Source organism: Rhinolophus hipposideros (genome assembly GCF_964194185.1).
Source record: "Rhinolophus hipposideros genome assembly, chromosome: 2".
In the NCBI taxonomy this organism is placed as follows: domain Eukaryota; kingdom Metazoa; phylum Chordata; class Mammalia; order Chiroptera; family Rhinolophidae; genus Rhinolophus; species Rhinolophus hipposideros.
This window is the reverse complement of record NC_138048.1, coordinates 104,983,695-105,002,344: the sequence shown is the minus strand read 5'-3', so window position 1 is coordinate 105,002,344 and position 18,650 is coordinate 104,983,695. Positions and strand designations below refer to the sequence as shown.

General features: G+C 43.3%; 1 protein-coding gene across 5 annotated transcripts in view; it reads left to right on the top strand.

Annotated features, from left to right (window-relative positions):
* Positions 1 to 18,650, top strand: part of ERG (ETS transcription factor ERG) — a gene marked incomplete at its 5' end in the record, with an annotated part of 256,726 nt that overhangs the window by 224,484 nt on the left and 13,592 nt on the right. For 3 of the 5 annotated variants that reach the window (XM_081029840.1, XM_081029841.1, XM_081029839.1), the window contains 3 exons: positions 10,110 to 10,313; positions 11,208 to 11,288; positions 13,260 to 13,331. In XM_081029840.1, coding sequence (XP_080885966.1) covers positions 10,110 to 10,313; positions 11,208 to 11,288; positions 13,260 to 13,331 — 357 coding nt within the window. The remainder of the gene's footprint in view (positions 1 to 10,109; positions 10,314 to 11,207; positions 11,289 to 13,259; positions 13,332 to 18,650) is intronic. The other 2 variants (XM_081029842.1, XM_081029843.1) reach the window with 1 other exon arrangement.

Below are 18,650 nucleotides of genomic sequence, written 5' to 3'. Positions count from 1 at the left end.
AATGAAATGACTGGTGTCCTTATAAAAAGGGAAGATTCGGACACAGACACACATACGCATACAAGGAAGATGAGGTGAAGACACATAGGAAGCAGGCTACGTAAAGATGGAGGCAGAAATTGGACTGCTACAGCTGCAAGCCAAGGAACACCAATGGCGGGCAGCCACCAAAAGCTAGAAGAGGCAAGGACGAATTCTACCCAGAGTCCCAGCCGGAGTGTGGCTCTGCTCACCCCTTGATTGCAGATCTCTAGCCCCCAGAACTATGAGATGATAGATTTCTGTTGCTTTAAGCCACTTAGTTTGTGGTACGCTGTTATGGCAAACCTCGGAAACTAACACAGCATCCTGTAGTTAGAATATGGAAGTAGATAGAATGTCCAGGGATATCTGTGGAGTGAGAAGAAAGGAAGACCAGAGACAAAACTCTAGTGTCATCAACATTTAAAGTGGGGAGAGAAAGAAAATTCAAGCAAGGAGAAACTTTTAAGTGAAACAAGCTATTCCACTCCTAAAACATGATGAGTGTTGTCTTGGAAAAATTAAGGGAGGCAAAAAGGGCTGGGGAGTGGGGAAAATGAAGAAAAACAAAATCCAAATCTATATGATCCACTCAAGAAAAGTTGAGAATGGCTACCTCCAGTGTGAAATATTTTGGTATGTCAGAATGTCAAAGATACGTTTGGAGCCCAACAACTATAATTTAGTTGTGTATTTTGTAAATAAAATACATAATGGAATTGTCTCAAGTCAGTTGAGAATGGGCACACTTTCTTACAGTTTTTGACTCTTTTGTAGGATATTGCACAATTCACATGTACAATTAATTTCATGACAATTGATTAATTAATAAATAAATGAAGTAGAGCATAGCATGACCTAGGTTGATGGCGGCATTAAAAATGAAACAGTTTTAAAGTAAATAGCCAATATATATGCAGAGAAAGCCCTTGGTTCTAGTAAAGTATTGAACTTCAAAGTAACTAAAGACATACCTCTTGCAGAGCACCTGGAAACCCTGCATAGAATCTAACATCCTTTTAATGCACAACCATACTGGGAACAACGCCAGTGAATTCCTTAGATACTAAAAACAAGGAGGAAACTGAGAACAGGGCAGCCCATCCTCATGTTGGCACCTGGTCATATTCAGTGGCATGCATGGGGTGGGGGATACCAGTGTCTATAACATAGAGATTTGGGTTTTAAAAGTCAATTAGGGGCAGGAGAAGAGGTCTTGGGCTTGCACAAAGCAGGGAGTTGGACCTGAGTCTCTGTCACCCAAATCCCATGCACACATGTATCCAACTGTGTGTTCCAGCAACCCCCAGGCTGATAAATTAACTTGAAAAGTGGTCGTGGCATGTGATAACCTTGGATAATGGGCAGAAGTAATACAAAAATCTTCCTGGAGAGACATGTCTTTAATTCAAGCTTTACGGAATTCCTGCAGATAAAGACCCCCTCAAGCTGACGCTGCGAGCCCAAATTACGTAAGATGGGAAGAAACAATCTACCCAGACTAACATACAGCAAAACACAAACAAAAAACATAAACAAACAAACAAAAAACAAGACAACATGATTAAACCCTCAAGAAAATTAGGTAATTGAATTATGGGATAGGGACTATAAAATAAATAGATTCAAAATGATAAATACAAAAAGAAGGAACCAAAATAAGAAACAAGACAGTATGGAAAAGAACAGTCAATTTTGAAGAAGAAATAGAACTCCTAGAAACACTAAAATGTGTTCCAAAAGTATCAGAAATGCAGTTGATGGGTTAAACAATTGATTTGAGAAAGAAAGTAGACGAGATTGTTCTCCGAGGGCAGACAGTGACAAAGAGATGGAAAATACGAGAAGAGGCCAGGAGTTGGGCAGGACTCATGGTCATGTCCTATCTAAAATCAATAGAAGTTCCAGAAAAGAGGAAATAAAGAGAATGGAAGGGATGAAATATTGGGAGAGATAAAAGCTGACTTTTCCAAAATTGATGAACAGGCCAATTTCCAAATACAGAAAGCGCCAGTAAGAGAAGGATAAATAAAAACAACAATTCAGAAAGCACCAGTAAAGGAAGGGTAAATAAAAATCAGTCCACACTGATCACATTCTGATGAGACCGCAGAACCCCAAAGAAGTACTTTAAAGCCTCCACAGAAAAAAGACAGACTATCTGCAAATAATGGCCGCTGTAAGGACAACAAATTTCTCAACAACAAAATAGAACAGAGAGGGCAGTAGAAGAAAATCTCCAGTGACCTGGGAGACACTGACAAAATTCTAGCTTTCCTCTGGTCTCTTAACTTTTTTTTTTTTTTTTTTTCCTGCCACAGGGCCATTTAGTACTGTCATGAAAACACTACTACAATGGGTTATTTAGAATAATGCCTTTAGATGAATAAAATAAACTTCAGAGTGATACTAAGGAAACAAGTTTATTAAGAGGGCATTCTAATCTATTCGGTAATTTGAGGGGGAAATAAAGATTCTTTCAAACACAGGGTGAGAGAGTTTGTTGCTAACTTACTTTCAGTTCAGGAAATAACAAAAGATTTAATAAACAAAGAATGAAAATGGATCCTAGAGGAAAGGAGTGAGATATAAGAAAGAAATGGGAGCAATGAAATTTGTTAATATGAGGGTAGGTTAAAGAAAAATGACTATAAAATGACAAACACAGCCTCCTAAATAGAGAGTACAATAATAAGGTGGGATAAATACATTGGACAACACAGTCATGTAAAATTAAGGCTGGACAACTGGAGTTCAAGGTTTCTAAATTCCTTGCATTCTTTGGGGAAAGGATCTATTCAATGATTACATGTAGATTTTGTTTAAAGATTAACAAATAAAGAAATAGAACTAGAATTTTAAACAACCAAACCAGTAGAGAAAGAAAAAAAAAGGAATGAAGAAAAATAGATTGATCCAAGAAGACATTTGGAAAGGAAAAATAAAGAACAGACAAAGCAAGGTACATAGAAAGTACAAAATAAGGTGGTAGAATCAGATAGATCAGTAACTATAAATGTAAGTAGACCAAACTTGCCATTAAGGACTGAGAGTAATAGATTTATTTTTTTTTTAATTAAAATTTTTTGGGGTGACAACGTTAGTAAAGTTATGTGGATTTCAGGTGTACAATTCTGTATTACATCAGCTATGTATCATATTGTGTGTTCACTACCCAGAGTCAGTTCTCTTTCCATCACTGTATATTTGATCCCCTTTACCTTCTCGATTTTTAAAAAAATACTTCAAAGTCAGTTATGTACTGTTTATAAAAACATCTAACACAAAGACAGAATGACAGCAAGCAGATAGAATAAGATATACAATCAAATTCTAATGAAAATAAAGCAGACAAAAGTGGAAATAGAAAGCAGGAAGCATTACTGGAGATCATTGAGGGTTATTACATAATGAAAAAAGGTTACATTCATGAAAAACAATGATAAACTTGTATAAACCTAATAACATAGCCTCAAAAAACAGAAAGAACTATAAGGAAAAATAGACAAATGCACTTTAGTGAGAGATTTCAATTTGTCTTTCTGTAATTGATGGGCCAATGGCATAAAAATTATATATATACATTGCCAGTTTTGATCCAACAGTTATTTATAGAAACCTGTGCCCAACAATTAGAGATGATACATTTTTATTAGCACTCAGGATGCATTTGCAAAAATTGACCACGCAAGAGTACACCAAAAAAATAGAAACAACCAGTATAAAATAAAATCAGTGTTATAGAGACCTCATTCACTGGCCAAAATGCAATAAAATTAGAAATGAGTAATTACCGGAACGATAACAACGTTCATAAGTTTGGAAATTAAGAGGTTCAGAAACAGCCTTGAGTGTAGCCTATTGATTAAACTTCAGTTTCTGGTGGAGTGAAGCTCAAATTCAAGCCAGCTCTCTCTGCTGGGCCTGCTTCATAAATGTAAAGTCTGTCCCTACAAGGACGCAAAATGTTAAATCTTCTTTTTACCGGCTTCTGAGTGTCTCTGAAAGCCGATCGGCAGACTTGCCCAGGACCACACTTGCCAAGACCTCATAGGATTGTGCTATGGCTTAGAGCTATATTGTTGTGTTTTGTTTTTTGGAGGAGAGGGGGAATGTTTTCATTGCCAAGATTGATTTTTCTATCTGGAAGCCAGTGTTTTACATTGATATTGTTCAAGAAAAATGACACTCAGGGCTTATATTATCACCAGTTTGGCCCTGGTTTAGTCTTACTGTTAATTCATTCTTCTAGTGGGGACTCTGAAAAAGGATGTTTGCCTGTGTGGGACATTCTCTTTCATGCAGGAGTAGTACAGCATGTCTTCACCGATGCAGTGGCCTTCAGCTAGCTTAAATGTCTACTTTAATATTTCTCTGGCTGCAGTGGAACTCTACTAGGTCAGAATACAGTTCCAGGGAAATGTGAAAAAAATCACCCCTCTTCCCCCCACCTTGCAACCCCCACAGTACATTAAACAGTGCTTTGCTTTTATTCAGTTTTTACATTCCAATTTACTGAAATAGCATTCGTAAAACTTTGGGCTATTAACCCTGTAATCTAAGATACAAACAAGGGGCTTCAGAGAGAGAGATGGCTTCTTTTTCCCTTTTACCCTGTACCGTGGGGATTTGCCATTTCCATGTCCGTGAAATGTGGAATGACACAGATGTTTTCAAAACAACTGGACTGGAGGTCTGAAAACAAAACAACTTACCTTCAGTGGTTCATGATTCATCTGACAGAAACACCTCCAAAAGCTTCTTAAAATAAAGTGACAAGTCATACTCTTGGGTTTAAAGGAAGAGGCTGCCCCTGCGATAATAGATTGTTTATTTCTTTTTAGCTGAATATGCAATGCAGAATCCAGTATGTGGATGCGTTATTTCTCTGCAATATGCTATATTGGAAAAGTGCTTTCACATACATTATCTCATTTACTTTTCTATTCCCCTAACATTTCACTTAATTACCCTCTGAAAAAGCAAATGAATTCCAGAGAGGTTAACATTCACATCTAGTAAATGGTTGAATCAGACCCCAATATGGGGATTCTGGCTTCCAGTAAAGCCTTTTATTTTATCACCAAGTTTGCAGTGCTTGATGTAATTGAAAACATTCTTTGATTCCTCAGACATTTTGAATGACTCTTCAATTCCTAGATCATAAAGTCCAGCCTTCTTAGCAAGGCATTCCAGGCTCCCCTTGATCTGACCCCAACTTTTATCTGCATCCCCATGTGTCTGTGGCTGTGAGCTCACTTAAACCCCCGTATTCCAGCCACAGTGAATTTCTCACCGCTCCCTCAACACATAAGATACTTCATGCCTCTGTGGGTATGAAGCGGGGCTCAGGCTGCTCACCAAACTGAAGGGCTTCTTGGCTTCTGCACCCCGCTTCCATCAAAATCCTATTCATTAATGCAGCCTCTAACCAGACCCCTCTGGTGAAACCTTTCCTCCTTTTTCCTGTTTGGAATGTTTAGTTGCTGCTTCTCTGTCCTTCCATGTCCCGCTTGGGTAACAGAGATTTAACGCTGAGGTGTGGGCTGTGTTCATAGCTGTCACGCTCTGTGGATTCTCAGCATGTCTCTTTGTCGTGGCCTCCTCTGAATCTCTGCAGTACCTGTCCATGCACTAAATACTCAGTAACTCTTACTTGAGTTAAATTAATTTTAGTCCTTATCCTATTGGAGTCATTCCTTAGGTCCTTTGCATGCTCTGCATTGAGGAAAACCAGGCTCAGTGGCAAGGTTAGGTGACAGGTTCCAGTTAGCACCACTGCCCGGACACAGAAGGTGTGGTTGCCACACCTGAATGGAGGGAGGCAAAGGTGACACTTCGACTGGGGCTCACCCTTCTCTCCTTCCCCTTTCTCCTTCACGTGCATAGCTGTGGGCCAGGGGCCAAGGCGAGGCATGTGGAATCTTGGGGGACCTTGTGAGCTCCCATCTGTGTTGGCAAGGTGGAACAGAAGCAAGAAAACTTTGCTACAGAGCAGGAGTCATGGAGGTGACCCAGAGACTCTGTTGGGCTCTCTGTGGGGTTGAAGGGTGAGCTGGGACCCAACACGCGGACCTGAACGCTAAAAGACTTTCTATAGCTGCCTCCCTGCCTGGCCCAGGTAGCTGGGGTGGAGCTCATTGTCGTTGAGGCAGGACCTGGGCCTCCAGTCTTGTTATCACTTCCCTGCCCAGAGATTCATTCTAAGTGCTTACAACTCCAGACCACTGAGGACAGATGCCCCAAGGAGGCGGTCAGTGTAGGTGAAGGTACAAGAAGGGCTGGTCCTCTCAGCAGTGGCTGGTGTGTGGGCCCTGGCCTGGGCTGTCATTCAGGAGATGGCAGCTGGGTGTGTGTGGCTGTAGGATGAAGCAGTGTGGGCATGGTTGGGAATGACACCTAGGAAGGCAGCGGTGCCCAGCAAGCTTGGGGCCGTGTGCTCCTTGCTGAGGAGTTTGACTTGTTCCCTGCAAGCTGTTCTCATTACAATACCTGGAGAGGGCGTCCAGAGCAACGCTGCCCCGTGCACAGGTGGGAAAGGCGTGTCCTCATTCACTCTATCAAGTGGCCTTACGTCACTTTTAATATTCTTTGCTTATAAACTTACAGGGCAGAGGTATGGAGATCAAATCCCGAAAGGATACAAGAGAAACCTGACTTAGTGTAATTTTATTCTTTTCAAACAAAGCAACTCCCATTAACAAACTAAGAAAGTGAGATTAAAATTGTATACCCTAGAATGAAATTTAAACACTTTAACACTTTTATAAAATGCTTTGTAAGACCTTCCTTTGACTGTTGAAACATAGAGGAGAATAAAATTGTTTACAAATAAGTTTAACCCAGGTATTATGTTTATTGTCCATAAAAAAGAGAGAGAAGATACAGTTTAGTGAAAAAGAAAAAGAAATTTCCATCGCCTTTTCCTCAGAAATGATAGTTGCTATTTCGTTGCATATCCTTCCAAAATTCTTTCATGGATATATTTATATTTCTTTGTAGAATATAACTAATACTGCAATAGTGTTTTCACACTTTTCAATTTAATCTACTTTGAATATTTTTTCATATCTATGTATATGTATTCAGCAGCATTAGTTCTAATTTCTAAATACCACAGGAACATTCTTAAATGTACCACAACTTAACTGGTTCTCTTTTTGTTAGACATTTAGGGTGTTTCCAGTGTATTGCTATTATAAACAACACTACAAAGAACAACCTTGAAAATAAATCATTGAGTGCCTCCTCTCGTATTTCCTTAGGATAAATTTCTAGAAGGGGAAATTTTAGTTCAGAGAAGATGCACATACTTTTTTTAAAAGACATTTGAGATGTATTGCCGATTGTTCCCTGGAAAAGTGGTATTGATTTATACTCACTTCAACATCCAGGAGAATGGCCGTTTCACCAAAGCGGGAATTGTAGACATGAGAACAATACAGGTCGAGGAAGTGGTCTCTGGGGTCCTGAGCATAATTCCCTTAAAGGAAAATTGAATGAGCCATGACAACCCAAGGCTTTGCAAGGGAAAGATATTAACAGGCACACTAAGGGACGATAGAGATTGGCCTTCCTTTGTTTGCTGTCTTCCTCAGATGTCAATTCACCATGTTAACAGGAACCCAGTGATTTTCAGGAACTTGCTTATGTGTCATCTGTAGACTATCTGGTCCCACCATTAAGAGAAGAAAATGCATTGCCAGAATGAACTGATTTCTAGGCAGTAGTTACACCAGAAAATAGCCCTTCCGTGTTGTTAAAGGCAAAACTAAACAAAGAAAAATAAAAACAAGCCAAGTGTGGCTCATGTCTAGTGGCGGAGTTTCTGGGAGGTGCTCTGGGGAGGCCTGAAAAGGAGGGGTTGTCAGAGCAGTGTTCTCTGCTCACAGCCCAGGGTGAGGCGGATTTGAACTGAGGGTCCTAAGACCACAATACGATGCATTTCTGTATCATGAGGAATCACAACATGCCCTGAGAAAAAGTAGAAAAAAAGACCTATGAAAACAGCCTGGAGCTTTGAACATTTTATCCCTGAGAGGAGAATCCTGACCCAATGGCCGAGAGCCATCTGAACTTCAGTGAGTTGGAGAAAGTTAACCTTTCTCGTATGCATTCAGTTTTCCCAGACTCACAAAATGTTTCCATGTGTTTGGATCAGAGAGGAGCAGGCACACCTTTCTGCCAACACTGCTGTTTGAGTTTTCGTAGATGTTCTTGTGTTTGCAACAGCCAGAGTCCTCCTTAGTTTCCAGATTCTGCGCACTGACTGCTGGTTGAGGGTATGAGGATGATAATGTGGTTGAAATCCAGTGTTACTGGTGAAATTGACAACGCACATGCCCAGTGTCCCAGCAATGCCACATCTAGGGCGGTACCCCAGGCCAGCCAGCATGTCCCCGAGCTTTGTGTGCATGCAGGTCGTCTGAGAAGCTTGTGGGTGTACAGCCTTCGATACTGCAGGTGTGGGGTGGCATGTCTCTCATGAGTTCCCAGGTCCTGTCGATGCCGCTGGGCCCAGGGTCACGCTGAGCCCTGAGGCCCAGGGTGGAGGGTCTGAACCTTGGCTGCACTTTAGAATTACCTGGCGAGCTTTGCACAGCCTGATCCGCTCAGGCCGCTTTCCAGCAGAATTAAGTCAGGATCCCTGTGGCAGCGGTAGCTTCTCCATCTCCCCGGGGGCCCAGCGTGGAGCCCAGGCCGTGGACCGATGCAAATTCTGTGACATGTGCACATTCCGTGAAATGGACACAGGATGTCCATTGATGAGAGGTTGGGTATATTCATCTGGGCTGCCCGAGAGCTGCTTCGATGGTTGAATGTACCTACGTGGATTGACTTGCGTACATCTTGAAAACACAGTGCTGAATGTCCAAAGCAAATCAGAGACCATTGATGTTAACTTTAAGAACACAAAACTGTATATAGAGTTGGGTTTGAAATAATTTCCTTCTACTGAAAAAGATATGAAACAAGAACCATATGATTTCACTCATACATGCGATATAAAACAGAAAGCAGCAAACACATAAAGAAAACAAACTCACAGACACAGACAACAGTATGGTAGTTAGTAGAGGGAAGGGGCTTTTATGTGTAAGACAGACACAGAAAGGAGAAGTAACCTCAGGAGGTTGCAGCAAGTTGAGGGACCCTAGGGTTACACCTCTGGGCCCCTGCTCCCTGCCCAGGCGTCTCAGGGACGGGAGCGAGGAGACCCGTCTGCCCTAAATGCCCACCCTTCCCCCCTAGGCTGTTTGTGTGGGGTGGTCCTGGCTTGTGTATCCGTTGGGGATCGCCTGCTCCTTCTCCCCAGGGCCCTGCCCTCCTGGTTCTACTGGGTCCCTTCCCATACATGGCAACAGAGCGTGATGACATTGCCTGCATCCTGTGGGCGTTTGTGTGCCACAGCTGTAGCGTGAGTCACCCAGCCGCCCTCCTCCTGCAGGTGGGAGTTGTAAAACCAAGTTCTCTGCCGGAAAAGCCTGTAACTGACAGCTCTCTCCTAGAAATACTAGCTCATAGGAGGTGGGAGGGATTTTGGTTTATCTATACTTTGTCTCCAATTCTGTGGTCAGTATTTTTCAGTATTTTGTGTAAATACTCTGTCTTTCTTTGCAATCTGTAATTGGCATCTTCCTGATATGTGTTGCTAACTCTTAATTTCATATGCAGATTTTACCAGTAGTTTTCTAAGGAGAGTTTCCATTTATTTGTATTCATTTTTAAGTGAACACATTAAAGTGAAAATAAATGGGGGGGGAAATGAATACCCTCCGATCCCTACAGGAAACTTTAAGCTACGTGTATCTGAGCAACAGAGGGGTTGGTGGGGTGAAGAATCCTAAACTTCCGGAACAATTCATTTTAAAGACAATGGTACATGTGTGAGTCACTCGGTGTTTCTGTCTTTCCCCCAAACCCTTTGCCTCAGACCTGACACTGAGCCTGGTTTGAGGCTGTGTTTCTGGAAGAGCGGAGTGCTGCTCTGGAAAGCTGTGGCTGGCAGGAAGTCCCACCCGGGGTCTGATTCTGTTCCAGAAATTTGTCTTCAGCAGTTGATCGGATATGTTTCCATCCCCTTTCAGATCCTACGCTATGGAGTACAGACCACGTCCGGCAGTGGCTGGAGTGGGCAGTGAAAGAATACGGCCTTCCAGACGTCGACATCTTACTGTTCCAGAATATCGATGGGAAGGAGCTGTGCAAGATGACCAAAGACGACTTTCAGAGGCTCACTCCAAGCTACAACGCTGACATCCTTCTCTCGCATCTCCACTACCTCAGAGAGAGTAAGATGGTCCCCACTCCGGACACAGCTCCCTGGCGTGACCGTTCTTATAAACCTAAGCAGCAGAGGGTTCAGTCCAGTTTGCCGACAGCATCTTTCTGCCCTAATCCAATTCCCACTCAGTATCTAAGCAAACTCGACACCTAGAAGTTGACGACTTAGGTGAACACGTGGTGAGAAATAGTGCTTTTGCAAGAAGCCAAAAAGTCACCTTAGCATTCAGCTACCTCCTCCAGTGTCCCCTCCACAGAGATGCCACGTCAAAGGGAAAGGAAGCTTTATCTGGTCACACATTATTTCATCTTCATGTTGCCCCAAATGAAATAGAAACACTATGGAAAGGTTCCCCCTGGGTGGGGAATATGGGTTCATCTTCCCTAAAGTTAAACCAAGTCCCCTTCACATCCCACTCGAACACGAAATGAGGGACGTCTTCACTTGGTCTCGTGAGATGTAGCTTAACCTGACAGAATGGGAATGGCACACTGGCGATGAGAGGCATGAATCCACAAAGTCTGCTGCATGCTTTCATTTTTCAAATGTCAAGCATGGTCAGAAGGAGAAAGTAGACAGAGTGCGACAATGGGGAGGTGGAAACTCCCTGGTGTAAATGCTTTGCCTGGCATCCCAACCACTTACCCCTTGAATTAAATACGGGTCCCCACTTAGGTTTTAACATGCTAACAAGTAGCAGGGCCATGGAGAGATTTCCAAGTGGCCCATGTAATAGTAGGGTGGGCGTGGGGGGATGTCTTTCTTCTTTTTTCTTCTTCTTCTCTCTCTCTCTCTCTCTCTCTCTCTCTCTCTCTCTCTCTCTCTCTCTCTCTCTCTCTTTTAAGGAAGGTAATCCTCTCTTTTTTTTCATTTTGATGTTGCTGTTTGTTTTGTTTTGTAGCTCCTCTTCCACATTTGACTTCAGATGATGTTGATAAAGCCTTACAAAACTCTCCGCGGTTAATGCATGCTAGAAACACAGGTAATGCTGGCCCTGCCCCTTTCCCCAGGACAAGCTTAGGGTCTTGTTGCAGATTGCATGCTGTAAAGGTGGGACGTGGGACGGTCAGTCCATTAGGAAGGCAGAACACAGAGATGAGCCGTTCAGGGAGGGCTTCTTCATACATGGGAGGCTCTGTGCTGAGGTACCACCGCCTAAAGGCAGGGGGCGCCCTTTGGTTTCTGCACCTCTTCCGTTCTGCTTGACAAAGGAAGGATTTCTTTTAACCAGGTGTACAGAATTAGCCTTTAGCTGCAGCCTCAGCTCACATTTGCTGGATTGCAATCTGCTGCTATTCGTCCCCAGATTTGTGCTGTGCTGACCATAGAAACTAAAAGCATGTTTGATATAAAGGGGCCCTTTGGCATTCTCCTTTTCTTTTCTTTCTCTCTCTCTCTCTCTCTCTTTTTTTTTTTTTTTCATTTTTATTTTTAAAGGAATGTTGACTAGGACAGCAGGAGTTTTATTGTTTTCCTTTTTGGTAAAGTGCTAGGCCACTTGACTTGCCCTGACTTTAATTTTGTCCCCCAGACTTTGTACATTTGCAAAAGGTGATCAGAGGGAATGTTGGTTACTATTTGTGAGCTTTTGTTGAAAGGGAAACGATGTTATAATTTTGGAGGGTATGAAATGAGTTACTAACCAAATACCTGCTATTCCATCTCTAACCATGGATTCCACATTTGATTTGTTTGTTTACTTTTTGCCTGAGCCTAGAGTCTTAACATAGCGCTTCCTCCTGGCTAGCTTCCTCCCTTCCCTCATAGCAGAGGCCGAGAGTAGAGACTGGGCTTTCTTCCGAGGAATATGTTTGTGGTTGGTGTCCATTTCCTCCCTCCGTGACAGAGACAGGCTGCTCTCCCTACTTCTCAGCCTGCAGGGACCCTCTGTCACAACCCAGGCTAGGGACAAAGCCATCAAGTACTGGCAAGCCATAGATTACCCCCTTGTAAGCAAGCAAGCCAACTCATGGTCTGCCCTCACGTAGAAATACAGCAATGTTCCAAATCCCTGCCATTGCATTTTAAAATGAATGGTGTGAGTGAGTCCAGGTTTGACTATTACAATGAAATTCCTAGTTGATCTTGGTCCTCAGTCTTTAGAACACTGTGCTTTTAATCTAAAGAAAAAAAAAAGAAAAAAGGAAAACAACTTTGAGTCGTAGTATATTTTTTCAATGTAAGCCACATGCATTCGTCTGTTAATGACCTTGTGGCCAGAAATAACAAATAGCTTAGACAAAGTAATTTCCCCCTCTTAGGAAACACCTTTAAGCGACACATGTTTTCTGATAATTTCACGGTCATTAAAAAAAATGTTAACAGTGAGCAAAAGTTTTGAGAAAGCTCTGATTTCATTATTTTTGTTATTGTTAAACATAGAAGCAATCGAAGAATAGGACAGCCAATTCCAAATGGACTAAATTGAGAAAAGGGAAAATTTTTCTACTAACACATGATCATTGATTGAGAGAGAGAAAAGGAAAACAGCCATTTGAATAGAGAAGTGGATTAATTTTTAATAAGATCCATATACTCTTTGGCAAAATATTATAACTCTTTGGTACTACTTTCCAAGGGCTCTGTAAAATGTTTTACAGGTTTTTCATGCAATTTCAAAATTAAAACACACACCATAGAATTTTTTTAATAAACTGAGATTGCTGGGCGTGGGTGTGGGGGCACAAAGATGGGCTTCAGCAAGAAGCTTAAAAATCAGAGCCTGGGACACCTTATAACCAATGGGGTTCATTAGAGTTTCATGTCCACCTCCATTTCAGAATCTGTTTCTGATCCGTGTATTGTCCATTCCTTCAGAATCTGGTATGGCAGGTTCGAGGAGGTCGCTTCCCTCTGTCGTCACGGGGCAAAGTAGATTGGGCACCGTTGCTGAGATGGGCCGACAGCCTCAACAAAAGACCTTCACTTGTTTTGTCTTTCCTTTTGTCTGCAGGGGGTGCAGCTTTTATTTTCCCAAATACTTCAGTATATCCTGAAGCTACGCAAAGAATTACAACTAGGCCAGGTACGAAAACACCCCTGTGCAATCTGTTCCCAGGACGGCCCGTGAGATCCGTGACCTAAGTCACATGATCAAGAGAGCTGATCCTGGATCGAAGCAAGTCCTAAACAGCCTTATTCTGCCTCTGTGGGTTTGGGGCCTAAAGTCAGTCAGACCATTTCACTGAAAGATCACATTCACAGTCTCTGAGCTGCAGAATTAAAAGCAGACCAGCCCTTTAGCTAGCTGCTCTGAAAGTCAGATGGGCAAAGGTGGCATCCTGGATGCCAGCAATCAGGAACCTGTCCGCTTTTGAGTTAATCCAAGGACTTACATGTAATCTAGCCCTTCTCAGGGGAACAGCAGAAAGCAAGAGGGGTCCCCATAACACTTGCAGCCCTTTCCCAGTTGCTCAGAGCAGAAGCGTGCAATAGATAATAACTACCTCCAACTCTTACTTTATGTCTTTCCTGATGATTTAAATAGGTAATTCATTTTCATGTTATTCACACAAAAAATAAAGATTTATCAGTGCCAAGCACGATGTTAGACACTGGGAATAGAAAGCTGAACCAGACTTCAGAAAGCCTCCTGATTTCAGAAAGCTGGCCTGTGCATTCCTCAGATGTCCATGGAGCATGCCCTCTGTACCCACTGCAGAGGGTACAATGGGCACAAGCTCCCAGGCCCACATAGAGGTTGAATCTAAAGTTTTGGTGATTTCAGTAGAGCCAGAGACACTCACACCCATAAATGTGTAGCCTTAGGGGCAGCGACCTAGAGCCCAAGACACGTGGATGTTTAACCAAAAGTGCTGATTTTACAGAGGCTATAGGAGCAGGAAGTGGGAGAAGCTCACCCCTCCATGAATAGAGGAAGGACATTTTCTAGAGGAAGGATGGTACATCCAAAGAGAAGCAGATGTTAGCCAGGTGGAGAAGGTGGAGAAGGAGGAAGGGCATTTCAGACACGGGGCAGCATGCCTTATACACCTAACCCCTCACCAGACTTGCAGCAACCCCATAAGCTAGATACTGTGCCAGCCTCACAACTGAGGAAATGGTGCAGGGTGGCGGGATGGTTTTCCCATATCCATACATGTATCTGGAATGCATTTCTTCTTAGAGCCAGCGTCCTGCCCTTTGACCTCCACACATGTCCACGCTCCCCAGTCTCAGTTGGAACTGGTCCAAGGCACGAAACTTGGTGCTGCTGTTTCTTTCCAGTGAGAAAGACTGGGGGCCTGTGAGCTACATTGCATGAGTAAACACATTTCTCAGCGCTGTTCTCACTTGGTTGTGCCCTATTACTGCCAGAGTGACTTCTCTAACCCCAGAGAAGACGTTTGCTCCCCTGTTCCTGAGAAGTGTGGTGCAACTTAGGTACGTTGTCTTAGTCATAGTGCTTCACTAGCTCTGGCATGTGAGAGATTTCACAGGCCATTTCACCTTGGTCAAGACCCAGGGTCCAGCATAAACTAAACTGGCCCTACAGAAACCCACCATGTGTATTGAGAATGGAAGGTAGAAATGCACGTTTGACTCTAGCTCTAGAGAATTCTGAGTTTACCGCTAGTGAACACACCCTGGGGAAAGACAATGATTTTGTGAGTGTTTTAAAAACATTTCCATCCTTATGTAAAAAAATAAACCAAAATAAAAGCTACCTGTAAGGCATTTAGTCAGGGTTTGTTAGTTAGTTGGAAGCTCTCACATAAATGTCTGACTATGTTACAAAACCCAGGGACTGGGAGATGGTATGGAGCTGTGTCCAAAGACATAGCCTTGCCCGAGTGAGTTGGTACTCCCCCCCTCACCCCCCCCCCGTCCGAGCAGACAGCTGGCTGCTTGTGGCTACACGGATAGAACAATGGATCCTGGAACGACTTTTTTTCCATAGGTTAGGATATGATGGAACTGGAATATGTGGCTCATCCAGGTGCATGGGGCGGATTGTGGCTGGGAGGGTGATGGCTGGGATGCCACTCAGTGTGCCAGCCAAGGAAAAGGCAAGGGTGGCAATCTCAAGTGCAGCTCACGTGGCTCTGACCATGTTCTTCCATGGGTTCCTCATTTGAGTGAGACCTGGAGGAGATCACACTTCTGCATCTCTATGTTTCTGAGACTCAATTTGTGTCAAAAGTACCTGTTTTGATGATTGCTACTGTGATGATGAAAGAGGATACAAATATTGGAATCTGAGCTGTAAAGAATTTAAACCAGACTGAACATGCCAAAGAACTGCTTGCTGTAAGCCAGACTCAGGGATTTGACCTTGGAGAAGAGAATGATTTATATACATTGGGTGGAGCAGTGATCAACCTGGAAGGAATGGTCTTGTGAGTGTGACAGCCTTTCATAGTGCAAATGGAGATCTTTGGGATGGCTCAGGGAGCATGGGTGTTGCTGATTCCCATGGCTGCATGAGTCATTGGGTGGGAGGGAGTCGCTGGGAATCTGTGTCCCTGTGGTCAGTGGGCTCTGACTGCTTTCAGGAGAGGTGATTGTTGACTCTTTCTTTGGGAGAGGTCCTTGAGCCTTTGTGGTGGAGACCCAAGTTCATGTCCCCTGCACTTGTGGTTGGCTGTGTCCTGGTCTTCATGTCCACTCCATTTCTCTACTCCCACATCCATGGAAACAGAGGACTCCTTCCACCTACCTGTGTCATTCTGCTACACCCTGCTTCCTAGTGCTCCCTTACTTTCCTTCCTACCTTGAGTAACCCATCCCTGGGCTGTTCCCCACCCCCCCCCCACACACAAACATCTACCTTTTTCTCTTTTTGTGGCTGAACTCCCCAAGTGGACCATTTATTCAAGGGTCTCCTTTTTTATGGTATCTCATGTTTCTCGGCTTGTCAGTTATTGCTACCAGAAGCCCTTCCCCCATTGTTCCCGTAAGCACCTTCCTCCTCTACTGACATGCTGGGAGCCATGGCCCCTTGAGGTGTCAAGTGGCATAAATAGAGACAGGTCTGACTCACAGAAACTTGCAAGCTGGTTTATGACCTTGTGATGTGCCATCCTGCCAGGCATCTTAGGAGTGGTTTATGTGTAAGCTCTAATGTGTGCCAAGGAGGATTCCTATAAGCCCATCCTCTTCTGTATCACCATGGCAACCCAGCATCATGATACCCATCTAGGATGTTATCAAAAGAGACTGGAGAGTTGAATCTGCAAGTGCAGCCTTGACTTTCACTTTTCAGCTGCTATTCTTCAAGGGTTTCTTGGAAGCTTAAACTATTCTTTCTTTGGCGTTCGCCACTTAGAGCCACTTCTCATCACCAGTCATGTGAGACAGTGCAGCTGCCCCTCAGTCTAAAGCCTGTGTATCTAAAGCCTGTGTCTTAGCAAATGGCTAAAACATACAGTCTTTGCTCTCCCCTTAGTTGTAATATAACCACAAAGACCAGCAGACCTAAGCGACAAGGGACTGCAATGTGCCCCCAGATCTCCATGTCTTTGGTGGAAGATTTTAGAAGACTGGGAAAATGAGAGAGAACAACTTAACCATGTTGGGTTGACTCTAACGCTTCCTCCCATTCAATGGGTTTATAGGTTTGTTCTGGGCAATAGCTCTTTGTTTTTCTGTCTTTGCCATTAGCATCTGAGTTCCTTGGGTGCAGGCAGTCTCCTCCTTCCCCATTCCGACCAGCCAGGGACCTCCAGAGTTATTTTGTAAATGTGGCGTGGATCCTGCAGAATGAGGGTGACTCTCATGTTATTCAAATTCGGCCCTTTAAAAAAATGAAGTGGGTAGGTGCACGTCAAGGGGGCTAGAGGGCTGTTCTTCAGTAAGCTTGAGAAGGGAGAAAGTAAAATGTGGTGAACTTAACTCTGCAAGGATGTTGTCTTGATTCATTGATGTCTAGGGAGGGAGACTGGTGGGGCGGGGGAGACCCATTCAGAATCAGGAACAGACCTGAGCCCCCAGGAAATAAACAAAGGAGCTGGCACGGAGGAGCCAATACCAGTCAAACTCCCTATTTGTAGCTTCGTGTTTACTGGCCTGGGTCCTGGCATAGAGATACTCCCATGTAACCCTAAGCTGCCCGTGAAATGGTTTTTATAAAGTTCAGTTTTAAATCACGGTCTTAACAGGAAAAATAGCGGGATCAATGCCAGAAATCCGCCTTCCCCAACACAGGAGCTCCTGCCAAGTGTATGAGTTAATTACCTTGAAGATCAAGGTTAAAGAGAAATGGAGCGTGTATTGAAATGGCCACTAAAAATTGAATGTGGAATATGTCCTTATTAGGAATCCTCTGATTACTATCAATAAGGGACAAGTAGCAAATGTTCAGGAAGGAATCATTTTTCAAGCAGCCAGAGTAGAACTACACTGGCTTTGTGGTGAGGTGGAGTAGCTGCTGATGAGGTCACCGCTCCACCGCTCGTTGTCTCCCATCTCCGCAAGGCTGAGCTCAACACCTCCCACGGCACATCCTACAGGAGGGGGGGCTTGGTGCCCACAGCATGTGATCGGCAGCTGATAAGGAAGCGCTGGACCAGAATTTCATGAACGAAAACAAAAGCCCGCTTATCTTCCATGGCAATATGTTTATGAACATGTTAGTCATTGTTCATATAAACATCTCAAATTCTTGGCTACAAATCAGACTTGGTGTTATTTAGGTCCTGACTTATTTTCAAGAGAGGATGGGTCATGGATGGTTATACACCCTAAGAAGGATTTTATGAGCAAAGAGTTTCAAAATATTTTTCCATTAGTAGTTTGGTGTTTAATTTTTTCCAGTCACATTTCATGAGCAATTCGTTTTTATGTTTAAAATAGTAGCGAACTAACCTACTGACACTTGCTGTTAATTCCATTAGCATTCTTATATGTCAGGTAAAACCATTCAATCTAGAATTCTTTCCACACACTTACTTATTTGTATCGATACACTCACATGGTATTTCTGAAATCATTAGGAACACAGATTCCTAGAAAAGAGCAATGGAAAATTATGTAGAACAGGACTTTCTCAAATGTCAGGTGCACCCGAGTCCCCTGGGGTCTTGTTAAAAATGCAGATTGTGACTTACTAGGTCTGCAGTGAGAGTCTGAATTCCTAACAAGTTCCCAGGTGCTGCCAGTACTGAGGTGTCTGAGGACCACACTTGGAGAAACAAGGCTCTAGAACGTGTTTCTGTGTTATCTTGCTTTTTCATTTGGTGAACAGCCCCTTGTTGACCTGCCTCTCTTTTTCTGAATTAGGCTGGATGCTGTTCCGATCACCTTGCTAGTAGATTTTTTGTTCTGAGACAATGCTCACCTTGAACCTCTGGCTAACCAGTTTTAGACAAAAAGGCAACTGGATGACAATCCATATGCAGAGTGC